This window comes from Anabrus simplex, chromosome 13 (genome assembly GCF_040414725.1).
Source record: "Anabrus simplex isolate iqAnaSimp1 chromosome 13, ASM4041472v1, whole genome shotgun sequence".
NCBI classification, from domain to species: Eukaryota; Metazoa; Arthropoda; class Insecta; order Orthoptera; family Tettigoniidae; genus Anabrus; species Anabrus simplex.
Genome location: NC_090277.1, coordinates 98,292,663 through 98,311,776, shown reverse-complemented (window position 1 = coordinate 98,311,776; position 19,114 = coordinate 98,292,663). Strand labels below are relative to the sequence as shown.

At 40.3% G+C, this 19,114-nt stretch overlaps 2 protein-coding genes across 3 annotated transcripts in view; one reads left to right on the top strand and one right to left on the bottom strand.

Annotated features, from left to right (window-relative positions):
- Positions 1-19,114, top strand: part of LOC136885007 (ATP-dependent helicase brm) — a 235,026-nt gene that overhangs the window by 14,282 nt on the left and 201,630 nt on the right. The window lies entirely within an intron of this gene.
- The window catches only part of LOC136885008 (inositol monophosphatase 1), an 82,735-nt gene that overhangs the window by 3,180 nt on the left and 60,441 nt on the right, over positions 1-19,114 (bottom strand). The window contains exons 4-6 of one of the 2 annotated variants that reach the window (XM_067157388.2): positions 15,973-16,078; positions 15,596-15,747; positions 13,336-13,522 (exon numbers count right to left, since the gene is read on the bottom strand). In XM_067157388.2, coding sequence (XP_067013489.2) covers positions 13,413-13,522; positions 15,596-15,747; positions 15,973-16,078 — 368 coding nt within the window. In that variant the 3' untranslated portion in view covers positions 13,336-13,412. Of the gene's footprint in view, positions 1-1,477; positions 1,630-6,352; positions 6,459-13,335; positions 13,523-15,595; positions 15,748-15,972; positions 16,079-19,114 lie in introns of those variants that run through there. The other variant, XM_067157387.2, reaches the window with a different exon arrangement.

Here is a 19,114-nt window from a genome sequence, read left to right as displayed (position 1 = left end):
AACTACCATTTCATTCAGCGTAAATAAAGTTATAGCTTAAACTGTAGTGGCTCATTCTCCGACTTTGCATACCAATTTCCAATGAAATAGGACCACTAATAACGTAAATATTTAAAAATTAAATTTTAGGCCTTCCCCTAAACTACCATTTCACTCAGCGTGAATAAAATTATTCATAGGCTAGATTGTAGCGACGTATTCCTCGACTTTGCATACCAATTTTTATTAAGATAGGACTACTAAAACACAAACATTTGAAAATTAAATTTAAGGCCTTCCCCTAAACTACCATTTCTATCAGCATGAATAAAATTATTCATGGCCTAGATTCTAGCGGCTTATTCCCCGACTTTGCATACCAATTTTCATTCTCTTTGACCGTTTTCTAGTGATGCGTGTACATACATACATACATACAGACAGACAGAAATTACGGAAAAGTAAAAAGTGCATTTCCTGGTTACTGTGGACAGGACCGATACAGAAATACAATTCTTTTCAAATTCTGAGCAATGTACAGAAAAAACTCTTATTTTATATATATAGATTGAAAAGGTGGACTCTATTGTTAATTTATTTCTTATAATTGCACTTCAGTACAGAACAAAAATGAAATTTATAGCTTGTAATAGTGAAGTAGAGGTCTTAGAATGTTTCAATTACTGGCCTCCCTACTAAAAGGTAAAGCTAGACTCTATTTTCATTTCACTCAATCTTTTGTAGGAGATTCTGCAAATTTGTTGTGCCCTAAAGTCCCTGTTTACCATCCCCCTATAATTATGACCCCTGATTACACTGTCTTTCACCACATCTATCGGTTGTAATCCTCGCCTCTTCCTTAGCTTCTTTTTCCTTTCTTTTGTAATTCCATTGTCTGGGTTGGCTTCCTTTCTTCATTCATCTTTATCAAAACAAATGAATAGCCTATAACTTATGGGGGAAGAAGGTGTAGACGTACATTTGCGTTAACCTTTTTACGAAAAGGAGAGAAGGCCCTCCAACGCATACTGGTGACGTACCAACTGACCCTTCTCCGAAGGAAGTGGAAGCTGCCAAATACCCTGCCCCTCATCTTACGTGGTGACAAGCAGTCGGTAGACCTTGTCATTAGCTTTATGACTGGAAGTGGTCCATTTTATCAATTTTTAGGTTCTCTTGTTATCGTCAGCTAATGTAGTCTGTTAGTACCATTTGTATAAAAATTGATCTATCCTGAATTACTGCAAATTTAATATGAAATTTATTCTTTCAAAATTGATTATTTTATGTGAATTTTAGAATATACTGGTTTTAATATTTTATGGTACCGGTAATATTTTTATTGGTTTAATGGTAATTAATTAGAGACATTTTAACTAGCTTTTTACCCTCTGTTTTACCTGATTTTATTGAAGTAAGGCATTGAAAGTCTATGAGAGCACTAGTAGGTTCATGGAGTGTGATAAAATTGCTGAGTTGAACTAGCCCACAGACTTACCATTTGTGTGTAGCGCTACACCTCCTGCCTCACGGAGAATGACTGTTCCTCCTGCTACGTCCCATGCCTGAAGGTGGTCCATGTGGAAGGCACCCAGGCTACCATTGGCTACGTAACACACAATCATTGCGGCTGATCCCAATGTTCTGGTTCTGTGGAATTTAAGAACATGTGTACTGTTTTACAAACTGAATTTCTTACATTACAGAACATCAGGCTAATATGTTTGTATTGTAAAAAGATGTAGCTAGTTATTAGGAAAAAACCTGTGGTGCAAGAGCCCCGAAGGTGCTTGGCCTACCTAGCGACCGCTGCTCGGCCTGAAGGCCTGCAGATTATGAGGTGTCGTGTGGTCAGCACGGTGATTTCTCTTGGCCGTTATTCTTGGCTTTCTTGACCGGGGCTGCTATCTCACCGTCAGATAGCTCCTCATTTGTAATCACGTAGGCTGAGTGGACTTTGAGTTAGCGCTGAGGTCCAGGTAAAAATCCCTGACCTGGCTGGGAATCGAATCCAGGGCCTCTGGGTAAGAGGCAGGCATGCTACCCCTACACCGTGGGGCCGGCTAGCTATTTATTAGACTAATACAAAACAAAGAATGAGGTTGGCAGGATAAATAGCTATTTGTAGGTTACCTTCCCCAATAAATGATCTCTCTTTGCAATATCAGCTCTGCAGCTTCAGCTACCTAGGTGTAACCTTACAGACCAACTGCAGCCGTTTCAGGATTCATCGAAGAGCTAGAATGTTCGCAGCATTAAAAAAAAAATTTTTTTTTGCTAGTTGCTTTACGTCGCACCGACACAGATAGGTCTTATGGCGACGATGGGACAGGGAAGGGCTAGGAGTGTGAAGGAAGCGGCCGTGGCCTTAATTAAGGTACAGCCCCAGCATTTGCCTGGTGTGAAAATGGGAAACCACGGAAAACCATTTTCAGGGCTGCCGACAGTGGGGTTCGAACCCACTATCTCCCGAATACTGGATACTGGCCGCACTTTAGCGACTGCAGCTATCGAGCTCGGTGTTCGCAGCATTGAGAGAGATCATTGACATTGAGAACATCACACAAGTCGCAGTAGAGACAGCCGTGGTGCTCTTTTGAGTATAAGTGTTACCGGTGTTAACCTACAGGCTTGATATTTTAGGAGATTTTCTGAGTGTGAAGCAATTAGAAGATCTGGAAAAGGTAAAATCTAGATACCTAAAGCGAGTCCCGAGTGTATCAAAGACGGCAAAATCACGACTTGTTTACCAGCTTGTGAGGAGGGAAGCTTTCCTGATCGAGGACCTGAGATACAATTGTATTTTACCAGCAGGTACTGCATACAATAAATTGAAGCGTAAGCTACAAGAAAAAAGAAAAGAGGGACATTTTGGACAACTTCTACTCGACAGAGGTCATATGGATCTTTTTTTATACGTCGCACCGACACAGATAGGTTTGATCAAAAATTAGATGTATGGCTTTTCAGGCGTTTCCCTCCCTGGGAATTTAGAATTACCACAGATAGGTTTTACGGCGACGATGGGATAGGAGTGGCAAAGAAGCAGCCGTGGCCTTAATTAATGTACAGCCCCAGCAATTGCCTGGTATGGAAGCGGGAAACCAGCTGCCAACAGTGGGATTCATACATGATGTATCTTACCAACTAAGACATATAGTAACAGGATTGGCTGTTCATGTTTCCATTTTAAGATGTGTAGGAACAAAATATTCCAGGAACCAAACATAAACTGTATATAGGCTATACAGTGTGATTCAGCAGCCCCTTCCAATGTTGTTTGCTGCAGCCCAACTGATGTGCACATGGTTATAGGGGTGCTATTCCCCTCCAGGCTTACTGTATGGTACTAATGTTCAGTGAGCATATTTTGCACACGATTCTGAACCCTAGCGAAATGTTCTATCATCCGTTCGCAAAACATGATGCCTTGAAATCATATAGCAACGTCCTTTCACCATGTAACTATGTTAATGTGTCATGCCACATGACCGGGGTGTAAAGAAGAGGGGAATCAATGCACCTAGGTAACAGTGCAGTGTTTAATGTCTTAAACACTGAACCGGATGGTGTATGAACTCTGCTCTTGTCATACTACCAACATGTTTTCAGCAGTGTAGCATAGCGGATGTGGTTAGGCATTCGCCTAGCATTGATGGAATGTGCCAGCGACGGTTCGAATCCTGCATCGTTCAAATTTTTTTACATTGGTGTGATGTTTGAATACGTAAACACAGGCCCACATTTGCCATATTCAAACAGTAGAATGCTGCCATTATTCATCTTGTGCCTTGCGCATACTCTGCAGGTTAGGGCCTGAATGTACTGTAATCTCTGCTGTCATTCGGGATGTTTACCAGAGAGGACTACGTTGACATGCTTCTCATTTATGGGGAAGCAAGACAAAACGCATGCGAGGCACTACGTCTGTACCAGGAACAGTATCCCGACAGGCGACACCCGGCTGCTACGACATTCCGCCGTGTTCAGAGGCGCCTAAGGACAACAGGCTTGATTTCCAACCAGCCACTGGTCCACGATAAGCCTGTTACATCGGGTGAAACAGAAGAGGCCGTTCTGGAGGCAGCTCGTAATAATCCACACATCAGTACAAGGGCGATTGCACGACAGGTGAACACCATGATACAGATGTTGATTCCCATAGGTGGGATGAAATATTTGTTCCGAACGAGTAAATTTATAATACCAATATAGTTGGTCCAATAACGGACCAACTGTATAGGTGAACACCAGCCGGCTGTCCGTCTTGCTAATACGGCATGAACATAAATTTCACCCATACCATCTTGAGCTACACCAAGAGCTAATGGCCAGGATTTCGAAGCTCGAATGGAGTTTTGTCGGTGGCTATTAGGCAGGCTGGACAATGATGCAGCATTTGTATCGCGTATCTTGTTCTCGGACAAATCATGCTTCCACAATAATGGTAATGTCAATCGCCACAACATGCACTATTGGAGTCCAGACAAACCTCACTGGGTGTGACAGGTGGCCCATCAAGTACGATGGGAGTGAATGTTTGGTGTGGAATCTTGGGGATCACCTGATTGGACCTTATTTCTTTGAGGACCATTGGACGGGACCACACTACCTGACCTTTCTGCGTCAGGTACTCTCACTGCTGCTGGAGGATGTGCCCTTGCACGATTGTTTGACAGTGTGGTTGCAATAGGATGGAGCTCCACTAGATTCAACTTTGCCAGTTCGTAACCATCTGAACGAGGAACTGCCAGGGAAACGGATAGGACGAGGAGGCCCTGTCTCTTGGCCCGCCATATCACCGGATTTAACACTGTTAGACTTCTTCTTGTGGGGACATTTGAAGAACGTCGTGTACACTCAAACACCAGAAAACCCTGACCAGCTCCGGCAACTCATCATGGAAGCCTGCCGAACAGTTACACCTGGAATGCTTCAGTGCGCAAGACAATCTATTGGACACCGGGACCGAATGTGCATAAACCAAAACGGTCATCACATCGAGCTTTAGCTGCGATAAAACATTGTCAGGGCAGTTGTGTTCCTATTATTTCCGGTCTGTATGTGTCCAGCCTGCTAACTAATCGACCCTTCTTAGGACCACAAAACATTCATTCACACACAATTTGTATGAAAGTGGGTATTAAACAAATATTTAAAAAATTGTAGTATTCCCCCCGGACTTGAACCTCCCACCTGACATGCAAGCTTGCTCTGCTACCTTTACCAACTACACTACGGTTCCGTACAGCACACTGGGGAGCTTATAGCAAGTATTAGGTTTACTGCGGTCACAACATTAATTTAGTGTTTCGCTGGCATGTCTGGTTCATATGATCTAGAAGGCACATGCATGCCTTCCAGTGTTTAATACGAGTATAACATTACAGCGTCCTATCATGGTGAGGCAGAAAATGTCAAGATATCCGGTTGTGTTGTCTGAGCAGATGTTTTCAGGACAGATTGAATATTGTGGGTTGGATAAAACTACGTTAGAGGGGGTGGCTGAATCATGCTGTATGTCAAAGTAGGCGAAAGATACCATATTCAGAAGTGTTCCTCTAGGATCTGTTTGATCAGTGAGTTTACCGGGCAAGTTGGCCGAGTGGTTAGGAGCGCGCGGCTGTGAGCTTGCATGCGGGAAATAGTGGGTTCGAACCCCGCTGTCGGCAGCCCTGAAGATGGTTTTCCGTGGTTTCCCATTTTCACATCAGGCAAATGCTGGGGCTGTACCTTAATTAAGGCCACGGCCGCTTCCTTCCCACTCCTAGCCCTTTCCCATTCCTTCGTCGCCATAAGACCTATCTGTGTCGGTGCGACGTAAAGCCAATTGTTTAAAAAAACCTGATCAGCGAGTTTATCAAAGACTGACATTTACGCAGAGCGCATCAGTCGCGTTATTACAACTAACGTGAGGGGCAATGTATGTTAAGTTACAGGCACCGTATGCAAATGGTTGTAAAATTCTGTAATGGTGATAAATGAAAATTAATTTCCTTTTTATTTTTGTTGCAAATGTTGGGATTTATCGTAAATTTTTAACCCTCAAAAATTTACTGTTTTAAATAAACCGTATATGTGGTAATACCTACACATACACAGCTCAAAAAAGGAAAGAAATTCTGTCCCTTTTTTTTATGTGATATGCATACATATTGAAATGAAGGTAGACATGCAATGAAAACAACCCTTATCCTTTACAACAATTAAGAACTGAAATTAAAAGTGTTCTTTGTGTATATTAAATCCATTTTTACATTTATTGCTACTTACAAAAACACTCGACCTTGACTTATGTCCCTTCGTTTCAACTTGTCAGCAAATTTGTTAGTTGTTAATTTATAGACTGTAAATCATACCAGTTGTAACATACCCATGTGCTACTGCTGTGATTGCTGCTGTCCTGGACATGACTTCTTCTGTCAGATGAGGGACGCGAGCCACTGATGCCTCCACAGCGACAACGGTTTTACTTAGTTCTGAAACAGTGTTGTATTTGATCAAAATAAGATTCAACTTTTATTACCTGGTCTACTTTTTAAGGTGGACGAAAGTAAAAATATATATAGTTTCACTTATGGGACTGTCTCGGCCAGTTGATCTCATATTAGCAAACTAGTGACGAGTCTTGTACATTGTTGTCTGGACCATTGCTTAGCATAATTAGTTAGCCCTTTGCAATCCCAGCACAGTGCTTAAGCACATGAAATAGATTGTTGTATAGTCCCTTTTCCAATCTGAAGATTAAAATAATATTTAATTCACAATAAAAACTTGTATCCTTGTTCCGAGGTGGTGCAACTCTTTTCAGGCACACCCTCAACGGAGGTGAGCCATTTTAACCACATACCAGCCCTCCTGCCATTCTTAAATGTTTGGCAGTACTGGGAATGAAACCTGGAAAACTGAGGACGGCAGCTAATATTGCTAGTCGTTCATGGTTAAACCAAACAAATGCCATGGTGCTTCATTTCTTATGAGCATTGGCTTATCGAGCAACTCCTACTCAGCTCGAAGGCCTTCAATTTACGAGGCGAAGCATGGTCAGTGCAACGAATCCTCTCAGCCGGTATTCTTAGTTTTGTAGACGGTCACCAACTCAGCATCAGATCTCCCTGCGGGTGGGGGCGGTAGAATAACATCCAGGGTGTTACCTGCCTGCTGTAAGAGGCAACTAAAAGGATCCCCAAGGGATCATAACTTGGGAGAGTGGGTTGGCAATCGCAGGGTTCTTAACTGAGTCCTGACATTGCTTCCACTTGTGTGAGGCTCCTCGCTTTCATCTGTCCTAGCCGACCTCGCTTGGTCAACTCGTGTTCTTTTCCAGCCTTAATGCTATTAGGTTCCAAGAGCTAGGGGATCTTTCATTTTCATGCCCTTCTTGGGTGTTGTCTTTCTTTGGCCAATACCTTCATTTTTCGAAGTGTTGGATGCCTTCCATTTTTTCTCTCTGGTTAGTGTTAATAGAGGATGGTTGCCTAGTTGTACTTCCTCTTGAAACAATAATCGCCGGGCTGAGTGGCTCAGATGGTTGAGGCGCTGGCCTTCTGACCCCAACTTTGCAGGTTCTATCCTGGCTCAGTCCGGTGGTATTTGAAGGTGCTCAAATACGACAGCCTCGTGTCGGTAGATTTACTGGCACGTAAAAGAACTCCTGCGGTACTAAATTCCGGCACCTCGGCATCTCTGAAAACCGTAAAAGTAGTTAGCGGGACGTAAAGCAAATAACATTATTATTATTATTATTATTATTATTATTATTATTATTATTATTATTATTATTATTATTATTGAAACAATAAACACCACCAACGCCACCACCTCCTCTCACCATCAGATAGCTCCTCAGTTTTAATCACATTAGTGGATTTGACCTCCACTGTCGGCAGCCCTGAAGATGGTTTTCCATGTTCTCCCATTTTCACACCAGACAAATGCTGGGGCTGTACCTTAATTAAGGTCACGGCTGCTTCCTTCCCACTCCTAGTCCTTTCCTGTCCCATCGTCGTCATAAGACCTATCTGTGTCGGTGCAACGTGAAACAAATTGTAAAAAAAAAAAAAAAAAAAAAAAAATTGTGATCACATAGGTTAAGTGGACCTTGAACCAGCCCTCAGATCCAGGTAAAATTCCCTGAACTGGCCCTGAATTGAATCTAGGGTCTCCGGTGAAAAGCAGGCGCACTACTCCTACACCGTGGGGCCGATATTCATGGTTGGATCAAACATGTTAATTCTCCTGAAAATAAAAAGAAAGGAAGAAAAGCTTCATAACGTTCGTGATCTATTCTGAACTGTCTTCATTTCCTGAAAATCATGCCTTCCATCACATTGTGGTATCCCCTCTGTGAACATTTTGAGCTTATAAACACGCTTCCTTTTAATTTCAGGAACAGGTATAATATGACAGGGAGTCATTCATTTTCATGGAAATGTTCTGAGCAGTTTGGCCAATTCTGTCTTAATGGCAGACTGTGCTGAAAGCCTACAATGTAATATCTTGAATCTTGAAAAGAGCAAGTAGTGAGAATGCTACAAACAGGTGGGAATAATGGCAAGATGGTGCTCGGAATGAGGAAATAAAGGCTAAGTTAGGAATAAACTCGATGGATGCAGCTGTATGTGTAAACTGGCTTCGGTCACAGGATCATGCAAGGCGAATTGAAGAGGATTGGTTGCGTAATATGACAGCCAGTGAGATTACCTTAATCTGTGTGTGTAATCCATCACACCTACTGTCTAGCTGTGGATTTTTACTGGTTTCCCGACAATCTAGGAAGTTCAAACTTTGCATATTTATTCCCTCTGTATTGTAGGTTTCCTGAAAAATAGTAAGATCTATGGAAGTTTGACAGAAAATCTTTAATTAGTAAGAAAATGATCCGAGGATATTGGTGTCTCGTTCCACCATCTTTCTGTGCAGCTAATATGAGTGTTCTTTCCTATCAGGTGGTTGCAGTGTTCATTCTGTCCACATCTGTTGTGTAACGGTTAGTGCTATTGGCTGCTGTTCCCGTAGACCCAGGTTCAATTTGCAGTATTGCCAAAAATTAGATTGATTGGTGGTTAGAAAGGTTCATGTAGCTGACCTCCATTCCGGGTGTGCACAAAAGGAGCTGCAACACCTCAGGACAAGAGCACAAATTTAGAATTTTTTGCATTCATTCTTCTTGCTGATTGACGTCAGTTAAATTCATGGTTGTAGTTTTTGTTCTTTGCAGTTCTGATTCTAAAAATAAAACAGAATCGAAGGTTGCTGCCTTGTGGTATTGGTATTTCCAGTTGCGGCTGAATGAGCCTGCTGTATGAGTCGCGAGGATGCAGCACAGCATGCCACAAAGCAGAGTGATCTGGTGAGGATTGCGTAACAAGGAAGCGTACCAATATGTGGAACTAATTTCTCGTGTTGTACTATCAGCGTGTACAAACATCCTTGAACGGAGTATCCCAATAGACCAACTTGAGGTTGCTCTGTCGACTCGGCACATAAAATTACACTTCAAAATATTTTGTTTTCAGTGAGAACCAAAACAATGTTTTCTGTTGACACTGTACATTGTATGATGCACCTGATAAACGTTCCTTGTTTGGGTTGGTTCTACCTTCACATTAGAAAACAAAATTGAAAATACCTTCCAAAACACCAGAGCCTGATGACTTTTTAGATGAGACATCCTGTATGTACATTTGATGGTCATGTCACTCGTGTTTATAGCTGTGTAAATTTGAGAAATGTTTTGCTAGATCAGCATGTATATCTCTTAGCTCTGTGCTCGGCTTCATTTCTTATTGTTCACGAAAAAATCCAGCCAAAACTAATTTGACTGCATATTTTTTCTAATTGCTTTTGCATCATCTGGAACACACAGTGGAAATGTGACTTCTGGAAATTGTAACCCTTCTAAAAGCAGAATTCATCTAGGAAATATGTTTTTGACATGTGGCATAAGCTATACACTCCAACCATTCCCCGGGGTAGGTATATCTACAAACAGTGAAGGAAACCATTACAGAATAATAAACAAGAAAAGAAACCACTTTTCCCTTTGCAAAAATCAAATGATGATAGTCATGGTCATCCATCTCTACCTTACATCACAGCCTGCAGGGTGGAGTCCAGCAAGGAAGTTGTCTTTCACCACTCCTCTTCATAATCCTGATGGATGAAGTTTTAAAAGCAGTCAAAAGAAAGGATCCAAAAACGAGTCCTCTGGTTTTTGCTGATGATGTAATAGTAAGGAGAGAGACAAAAGCGGAAGTACAATCTAGACTAGATCTTAGGCATGAATAAAATATGGAATGTGCATATCCTCTAGCAGCTTGGATTGGAAAGAAACCTGCTGGCTACCCTAGAAATGAAGAGATTGCAATGGTTTGGTCACATGAAAAAAAATGACTCTCCACAGGACTCCTCGAACATACTTTGATTGTAGTGTTCCTGGGAAGAAATGAAATGGCATATGGCTTTTTGTGTCAGGAGTGTCCGAGGACAAGTTTGGCTTGCTAGATGAAGGTCTTTTGATTTGACAGCCATAGGCGACCTGCACGTCGTGTTGGGGGTGAAAGGGTGATGACGGCGACACATACATCCAGCCCATGCCAGCGAAATTAACTAATTATGGTTAAAATTACTGATGCTGCAAGGAATCGAACCCAGGACGTCTTGTGACCAAAGGCCAGCACGCTAACCATTTAGCCATGGAGCTGGACTTTCTGGGAAGAGATGAAGAGGAAGATCTCTTGATATTTGATAGAAGCGGATTTTCAAGGATCTTGAAATTAAAGATGTAAACTGGTATTGCATTTATGGACATCTGTGGATAGACAGGACACACTAGAGGAGGCTCATATACAACCCCTCCCAGCTTGCTGGAGCAAAGAAATGATTGTGGTGATGAGATATGAAGGCACTTACTCTGGAAGTTAGACAGATAAAATGTAATCTGTGACGATGTATATTGCTTACTTGAGTTGTTTGTCAGTTATTTTGGTGTAGGCAGTATTAGGTGACTGAATTAGAGCTGGACTGTGTATTGGAGGACTAAAGCATTAGCCGCCAAAGCAATGTCTGTCAACTTCTGAAGTATGGCTATTACTTCAGGTAGTTCTTGAAAGTTGTTTATTGATCTATTTTGGGTTATTGCAGCTCTGGAAAATGTGAATATTCCTCTGTAGTACCGAGAAGGGAAACCAAACAAATAGCAAGCATATTCAAATGTACAAACTTGTGAAATGGTTCTTCTGGAGTATGCTTGGAATTTGGTGCAGTGGTCACATTTTTAGTATTATAATCCTTAAGATCTTTACAAAGGTATTTCTCATGTACTTGACTAGCTTTGTGTGAGGGAGGATGGAGAAATGATAAATGTAGATAGAAGACTAAAGACAACATTCCCAGGATAGGAGATCAAGGTTGAAGATTGATTGTGAGTGAACAATTTGTGGGGATTAGTTATGATTTGTTCCGGTCAGGTCAGGGACATCCTGCTACCGTATGTGGCAGTAGACTGTCTGGCCAAGGGCTGGGCAGCCGTTACCAAACCTGACAAACTAAGGAGAACCAATGGCTATGGGCAGAGGAGTTCACACTTAGGGGGCTTGTTGAAGCCTTTGTGTAGGAAATGACACATAAATTCAATACGAAGCAGTTGCCTTGCAGATGTGGCTGGGCACTGCTTAAAGGCTAAGGGAGATAACCCTGACAGAAAGTCTTCTCTAACGTTAGGCCTAGAAAGTCGGTTGGAGAGTAATTGCAATCACTTTCAAGACAAATACGAGCCTCGGACGAAGAAGAAAGTTATCCTATGGGGTGAGACAGAAGCAGAAGTTCAAGCTAAACTAGATCTTACCAGGCAAGTTGTCCGTGCGGTTAGGGGCGCACAGCTGTGAGCTTGCATCTGGGAGATAGTGGGTTCAAGTCCCACCGCCGGCAGCCCTGAAGATGGTTTTCCGTGGTTTTCCATTTTCACACCAGGCAAATGCTGGGGCTGTACCGTAATTAAGGCCACGGCCGCTTCCTTCCAAGTCCTAGCCCTTTCCTATACCATCGTCGCCATAAGATCTCTCTGTGTCGGTGCGACGTGAAGCAAATTCTTAAAAAAAACCCAAACTAGATCTTTGTCAAGAAGAATTTGAAAGAATGGGAAAGATCATCAGCCGAACTAAAACCATCGGTTTAGTGACGAGTCAAAATCCTGAAGCTGTCCACCTGTAAGTGCAAAATGAAGAAGTAGACATTATCAAGAACTTCAAATACTTAGAGAGCTTCGTTTCTTTTGACTCCGTGATAGTTGGGAAAAGCAAATTTTCAAAGACCTTGTCAAACATGATGTTAATTGACAGTAAAGGGTAGAACATCAGCTGTGGATGGACAGGACGAACTGGAAGAGGCTTGTCCCGCACCCGGCTTGCCGGGGCTGAAAATCTCGGACTGCAGCAGCATTACATGTTATTTTGAAGGCATCCTTTAATTCAGAGCAGGAGAGGCTGTTTTGCCAGATCCAGTTATTAGCAGGAGTTCGAGGGTTGCTTACTTTAATACTCTATTTAACCTCCTCTATAGTTTAGTCTACGGGGATATTTCATCTCTTTCATTTGGTGTATTGTTGTAATGTTTTAAGTCTGCCATGTGTTGTCACATGGCAGAGAAACAATTATATCTTGAAGCATTGACATGTTCCATGTATCTTATTGAAAAATGATGTCCTGTTTGTCCTATATATGTACTTTCACAGCTATTGCATTGTAGTTTGTAGACACCTGATAAAGAAAATTTATTAGTTTGATAGTACATGTATTAAAGAAATAGGAAAAATTGTTATTATTAGTTTTAAAAGCTATTTGTTGGTTATGTTTGATGAAAATATTAGTAAGTTGGTATATGTTTATATTATTGAACGTGAGGGAGGGATACTTTTTTGTCTATTGATTCTCTGGTTAAAGTAGAAATTTGATGTCTTTTGTTGAGTAGGAACCCAAAACACAACTGGCCAAATTCTTGTATTGTGTAATTAATTATTTTCCCAGATTCATAAAATTATCTGTGTTGCTGTGGATCAGCATGTTGTATTGTAAGCAGCTTTGCTTTACCAAAGATTAATAGCATAGCAATGCAGACGAGATCCAAGGTACCAGAACCTTTCTATGTTAACGAGATCCTTCCATTGACTTGGCTGGTACCGTTGCGTGGGTTTATCTCTATATCGATATGAAACGCAGATATTCATTATCACTTTTATTACCTAACATTCTGAATATTGTACTAGTTTGATAGGGAAGTAGGATTAGAGTTCTGAATACACATTCAGGAAGCGTGGTAAGGATTGTTGAAGATGTTGATTATAAAGTTGTAAAAATGTATCAGATTTGTGTCATTTTATTTCTTTAATAAGGATACAGGAAATTAACATTCTTATTGCTTTATTTAGTAATCATTTACTTGGTAATTGTTGCATCAGCTATTTTAATTACTTGCACCAACTCATCAGCAAGGGTTTTATTGGCTGCTACTAATACTTTCCGGCTCATCAGTTCGAAAGGCCCACCTGAAAGAGAAAGTAATTATGTAGTTGACATATTGCTAAAAAACAAACACTATTTTTGTTAGACCCCTTTATTTTTTAATTTTTAAAAATTTATCTATCTTGTCTAGTTATTGTGTGGCTTTTAGTGCCGGAATGTCTGAGAAGATGTTCGGCTAGCCTGGTGCAGTTATTTCTATCTTACACCCATGGGCGACCTGCGCATCTGGGTGTGGAATGTGGAGGGTTAATGGTGTCGGCACTTCTACTGTCGTGTAACAGCAAAGGGTCTGCTCAGGCTTAACCTCCCCATCTGATGGATGAACAGCTTCACATGCCCCTATTGCGTATGAGCACTGGGGAGAGGTTTGGAATTGAATCTAGACTTTTGAAAAGCAATCTAGTGATTGGAAATGTTATACCACCATTTCTCCTACCCTGCCGGTCAACATTCTGATGGTGACCTTTTTTTTTCACCGAAGGGACTTAAACTGGCTAACCATGGTGTCAGACCATCCTTTCTCTATAAAATAATGCTGTAACCAGTCAAGTTCTGTTGGAAAAGTTTGTTAGCACTTAGTATATTCCATCCCCTTTTGAGCTACATTTGCTTTTATATCTACAAATCAAAAGAGATCTAACTTCATAGAACCCTTCTGAAGGTGGCCAGAAATGCTTACTCCTTTAGATGAAAACATAAGAGAGAAATTTCTGTAACGCTAGGACCTCTTTCAATTTCCTTTTGATTAGTGTTAAGAGAGGAAGTTTGCCCAGTTGTTCTCCCTCTTAAGACAGTCATCACCACCACTTTGAACAATCCTCCTCTCTCCAAACCTTCCTGGATCCAGCAGAACAAAAGCAGAGTTCTCCTCTGTTAATGCTTAAAAGAGGGTGGCAAGAATTGCCGATGTATTTCTTAGAAAATTATTCTCGCTAATAGTTACTTGGTGCCGATTTCTCTTTACTCATGAAAACCGGTCATTATTGTGAATATGTATAGAATGTATGTTTCATAATGGCAGAAAACTGTGTTTGATTTCCCCAGGAAACTTAACTTTTCAAGTCTTCCTTAAGAAAAATCCCCTTGAAATCAAGTCTTTGGGAAGGCCACTTCTGCTTCTGCACGTTTATCAGGACCAAATTTGTAAAGGTAAATAATTTAGTGTCGAGTCTCAAGTTTATTTTCGCTACAAACATTCAGTAGCAATAGCATCGGCTTCAACTTTTTTGGGTTAGGTGAGTGTGTGTTTTATATAGATTTTTATCTCAGAATGAGTTAATATCAATGGGGAAAATGCTGTATTAAGGTTATACATTTTAAAAATTAAATCTGTGAGCCGCATCATCAAACTTCACAAGCCGCCACTTGAAGGACGTCATGAAGTTTAATGTCAAGTAGTGCCAAATTGACATCGACAAATGGTAAGATATAGTAGTTGATGTGACGTGTTGTCCGGAAGGCGTACATAATTTTGAACAGCAGTGACATATGCACCAGTCCATGAATATATCATGGAACAGAATAACAAAGGTAGAGAAGAAATAACCTCCAGGCTTTGCAACAACAAGGAGCTTTGGCTCATTTGACGAACCAGCAGTTTTTCATTCTAGAATTGATTTCTTCAATCACGCAAGACCTCATAATCGGCGGAATTGATACTCTCCAAAGACTACATTGTTTTCCCTGGCTAATAATATATAATAATAATAATAATAATAATAATAATGATAGCAATAATAATCGTATGGCCTCGGCTACCTTGTGCAGTTATTTTAATTTGGCATAATCTGGCTCTCCGTTCATCAGTTTCGACAATCCATTTAACTCTACGCCTTCTAGAAGGTAGAGTAAACCAAATCTCTCTTGGGTGTCTATGCCTGAGTTTTAATGAATTTTGTCGGGTAAGCACCACGTGTCACCAGAAAGATCTTTCACGTGCCAACGTCGTACGACATGGAGTGTCGAATGGACTTTCTTCTGCCCTTCAAAAATCCAGCTATATCTGCTGGGTTTGAATTTGCTGTCTTCGAACTTCCCTGACTAATGAATACCGTACCTATGATTATGATGATCTGAAGAGATGCAACTTAACTCACCGCTTGTATCCATGACAACTCCCCCTGCTTCCCGTATAATAACTGCTCCAGCAGCCACATCCCAACTGTAGAGCCCATCTATATGGTAGGCATCGAGGCTTCCGTTAGCGACGTAACACATTGAGAGAGCCCCAGTTCCAACACTTCGTATCCTTCCATACAACATACAGTTCATAGAAATCAGTATCAAGCAGTGATTTTTCTAATTGTGCATTAAGAATTGAAAATTATAATTAAAAATAGTATTGTATTTGGTAAGTATTCGTTAAGACATATCACAGTTCACATAATTAAAATTACAACATCATATTTGGTAGAAAGAGGAACGTTTAATGTATTTATCACACTTTAATGTTGAATTATTTATTTGTACATACGCATGTGCTTTGGTAACTATTCCCCTTAATCTTGCCAAGACAGTTTCTCGGTGTTCAGGTATTCGTGCAAATGATGTCTCCATAGCAATTAATGAGTCCTTCATTTCTGTAATAAAGGGGAAAATTAAGTAATATTAACACATTTTACATATAGTATGAGAGGACACTTTTTAAGACACTTTGGAAATACTAAAAATCATACTACTTACCTGGACATATATATTTTTATGTTGATATAATCAATCGTACATTTCTTTTGTTCATATTAATCAGTAGCTTTATATACCTTCTTTTTTCGTTTATAAATATGGATGCTTTCTGGGTAAAATTTGGCAAATATAAAATGCAAACTATATATTAAGCAAGGGAGATATCATTCAGTCACTTATACCAGATTTTGAAAATAATTTATCCTGCAGATTGACTTGATGTGGTCTTGCTGGAGTAGTAGTTCCTAAGTATATTTAAAAGAAATTGATTTTAGTTTCTTGGTCCTTACTTCAAAAACTGTCCCCCCTCCGTGGCCTGGTATTATAAAACAAATAAGATATTTTGCCCTTTTGATACATTAAGGAATTTTAACCTCTCTTTGCTGCATAACAGAAGAATGATTATTTTGTTAAAAACGTTATAAACAAACTTACACAATAAATTTGATTCCATGGGACTGTTGAATTTTATCTCATTTCATGCTCCACAAGCTGGAGAGCTTGGAAGAACACAGTATTTCACGTTCAGAGATAAAGAACATCTCATCACTTGAATTCACCATTGACTAAAATGCTACACACTCTCTGCAGGAAGAGATTTATTTTTGGATTCACACAGTGCCATTAATAAATATTTAAAAGCCTGTGTTTCTTATTTATAAATTCACATGTTATACTTTTTATGTATTTTTATAATCTGTGCTCCATAGGGTATTTATTATTGTAGTCACTTATTACTTGAGTTGTCCGCTTCCATAGTGTAACGGTTAGCACTATTAGCTGCTGTCCTTGGGAGCCCAGGTTCTACGACCGGTACTGGCAAAAATGTAAGAATGGCACAAGGGCTGGTATGCAGTTAAAATAGTACATACAGCTTCTCTTCGATTGGGGTGAGTCTGAAAAAAACTCCAGCACCTCGGGACGAGGACACGAGTTGACTTTTTTTTATTACAGTAAAGCTTGCTCAAAGCAAAATCTCAAAGGACCACAATATTTTTCCGGATTAGACAAGTTTACACATTACACAAAACATCGTGTTTTTGCCTTAAAACACCAATCATGACCACTGCTACACGATACAGTGTACAGAAATCTATATATATGAAAGAACATGTACTGACTGATTCATCCTCGCCGAACCAAAACTACTGGACATAAAGAAATGAAATTTTGAGGATACATTAATTTATATTACAATATAGGTGCTCGCTAAGGGAGGATTTTGGGATATTCCATCGCTAAGGGAGTGAATTTTAAAAATGAGTGTATCTGTATCTCAAAACTTTAAAGTTTTTAGAAAATCCCTCTAGGATGGGTGAAAAAGGGGGTTGAATGCCTTTAATGAGGATACTGATGTCTCAAAAACTGAAGATGTTACTGACGTGAAATTTGGTATTTAGAATCTCCTTTAGAAATAAGGAAATATGTATTTTTTGGTTTCAAAAATCCACTTAAAGGGGGGAGGTGGGGAGAATTTTTTTTGGTTTTTTTTGTTAGTTGCTTTACGTCGCACCGACACAGATCGGTCTTATGGCTGACGATGGGATAGGAAAGGCCTAGGAGTTGGAAGGAAGCGGCCGTGGCCTTAATCAAGGTACAGCCCCAGCATTTGCCTGGTGTGAAAATGGGAAACCATGGAAAACCGTCTTCAGGGCTGCTGACAGTGGGATGCGAACCCACTATCTCCCGGATGCAAGCTCACAGCTGCGTGCCCCTGACCGCACTGCCAACTCGCCCGGTGTGAGGAGAATTGAAAAATTAGGTATTTGTATGAAGATACTAATATCTCAAAAACGAAAGATGTTGCAGACGTGAAAATTGGTATTTGGAATCTGCTTTAAAGGTAAAGAAACATGTATTCCTTTGAATTCGGAAAATCCAATGAATGGTTGGGGGGGGGGGTGAAGGAATTGAAAATTAATTGAATTAATTGTATGAGCATACTTACATCTAAAACAAACTATAAAGTTGTTACAGACGTGAAAATTGGTATTTGGATATCATTTAAAAACAAAGTAAACCTCATTTGGGGAGGAAAAGGAGTTGAATTCCTTTTATGAGGACACATATCTCAAAAACTGAAGATGTTATTGTCATGATAATTGGTCTTTAGAAGATCCTTTACTAATAAGGAAACAGTTTTTTTTCCCAGAAAATTTACTTGGAGGAGGGGGGAGGGGTGAGGGTGAAAGGGGATACTTATATCTTAAAACTGGAGGTAACAGGCGTGAACATTGGTATTTGGAATCTCCTTTAATCATAAAGAAACGTGCCTTGTTTTTTGGGGGTGGTGGTGGTGGGGGATCAACTTAACGGCGGTGGGGTGAAAAATGAGTTGAGACTAATTGATTTTACTGTTCATAATGTTCTTGATTCTGATCATAAACTGATCATTTTTAATCTTTCCTGGGTTCATTTTCAAGAGCCATCTTTTCCTTTGGAGAACTTAAAGTTAGATTACAGTAGATTCTCCTGGCATATAAATAAAAATTTAAACACATTTGAAATAAACGATAGGAATGATATTGACCATGCAATTGTTCACCTCTATAATAAGGTTAATAATGCACGGAAGTATATCATTCGTATTGCCAGAAATCCCGTGTACTTGCCTACGCGCAACAGTGGTGCTGGTCAGTAGTGACAATGGCAGCAGATGTAAATCACCGCCAAGTAGTGGTCTTGTATCTTGCTGCGGGGTCCAGAACATCAATAATAATAATAATAATAATAATAACAACCTAATTTCAACTAATATCACCCACCCTAATAATAATAATGTTTGGACTGTCGTCAAAATGTGCGGATCGCTCTGAAAACGGGTCCTGGCCAGGTAATGACTACGACTGCAACCCGGTCGCAGGTTCAGTACCACCAAGGCACCCAAGATGACACCACGCTGGATCTCCTCAAGGATTTGATCCATATTAAGA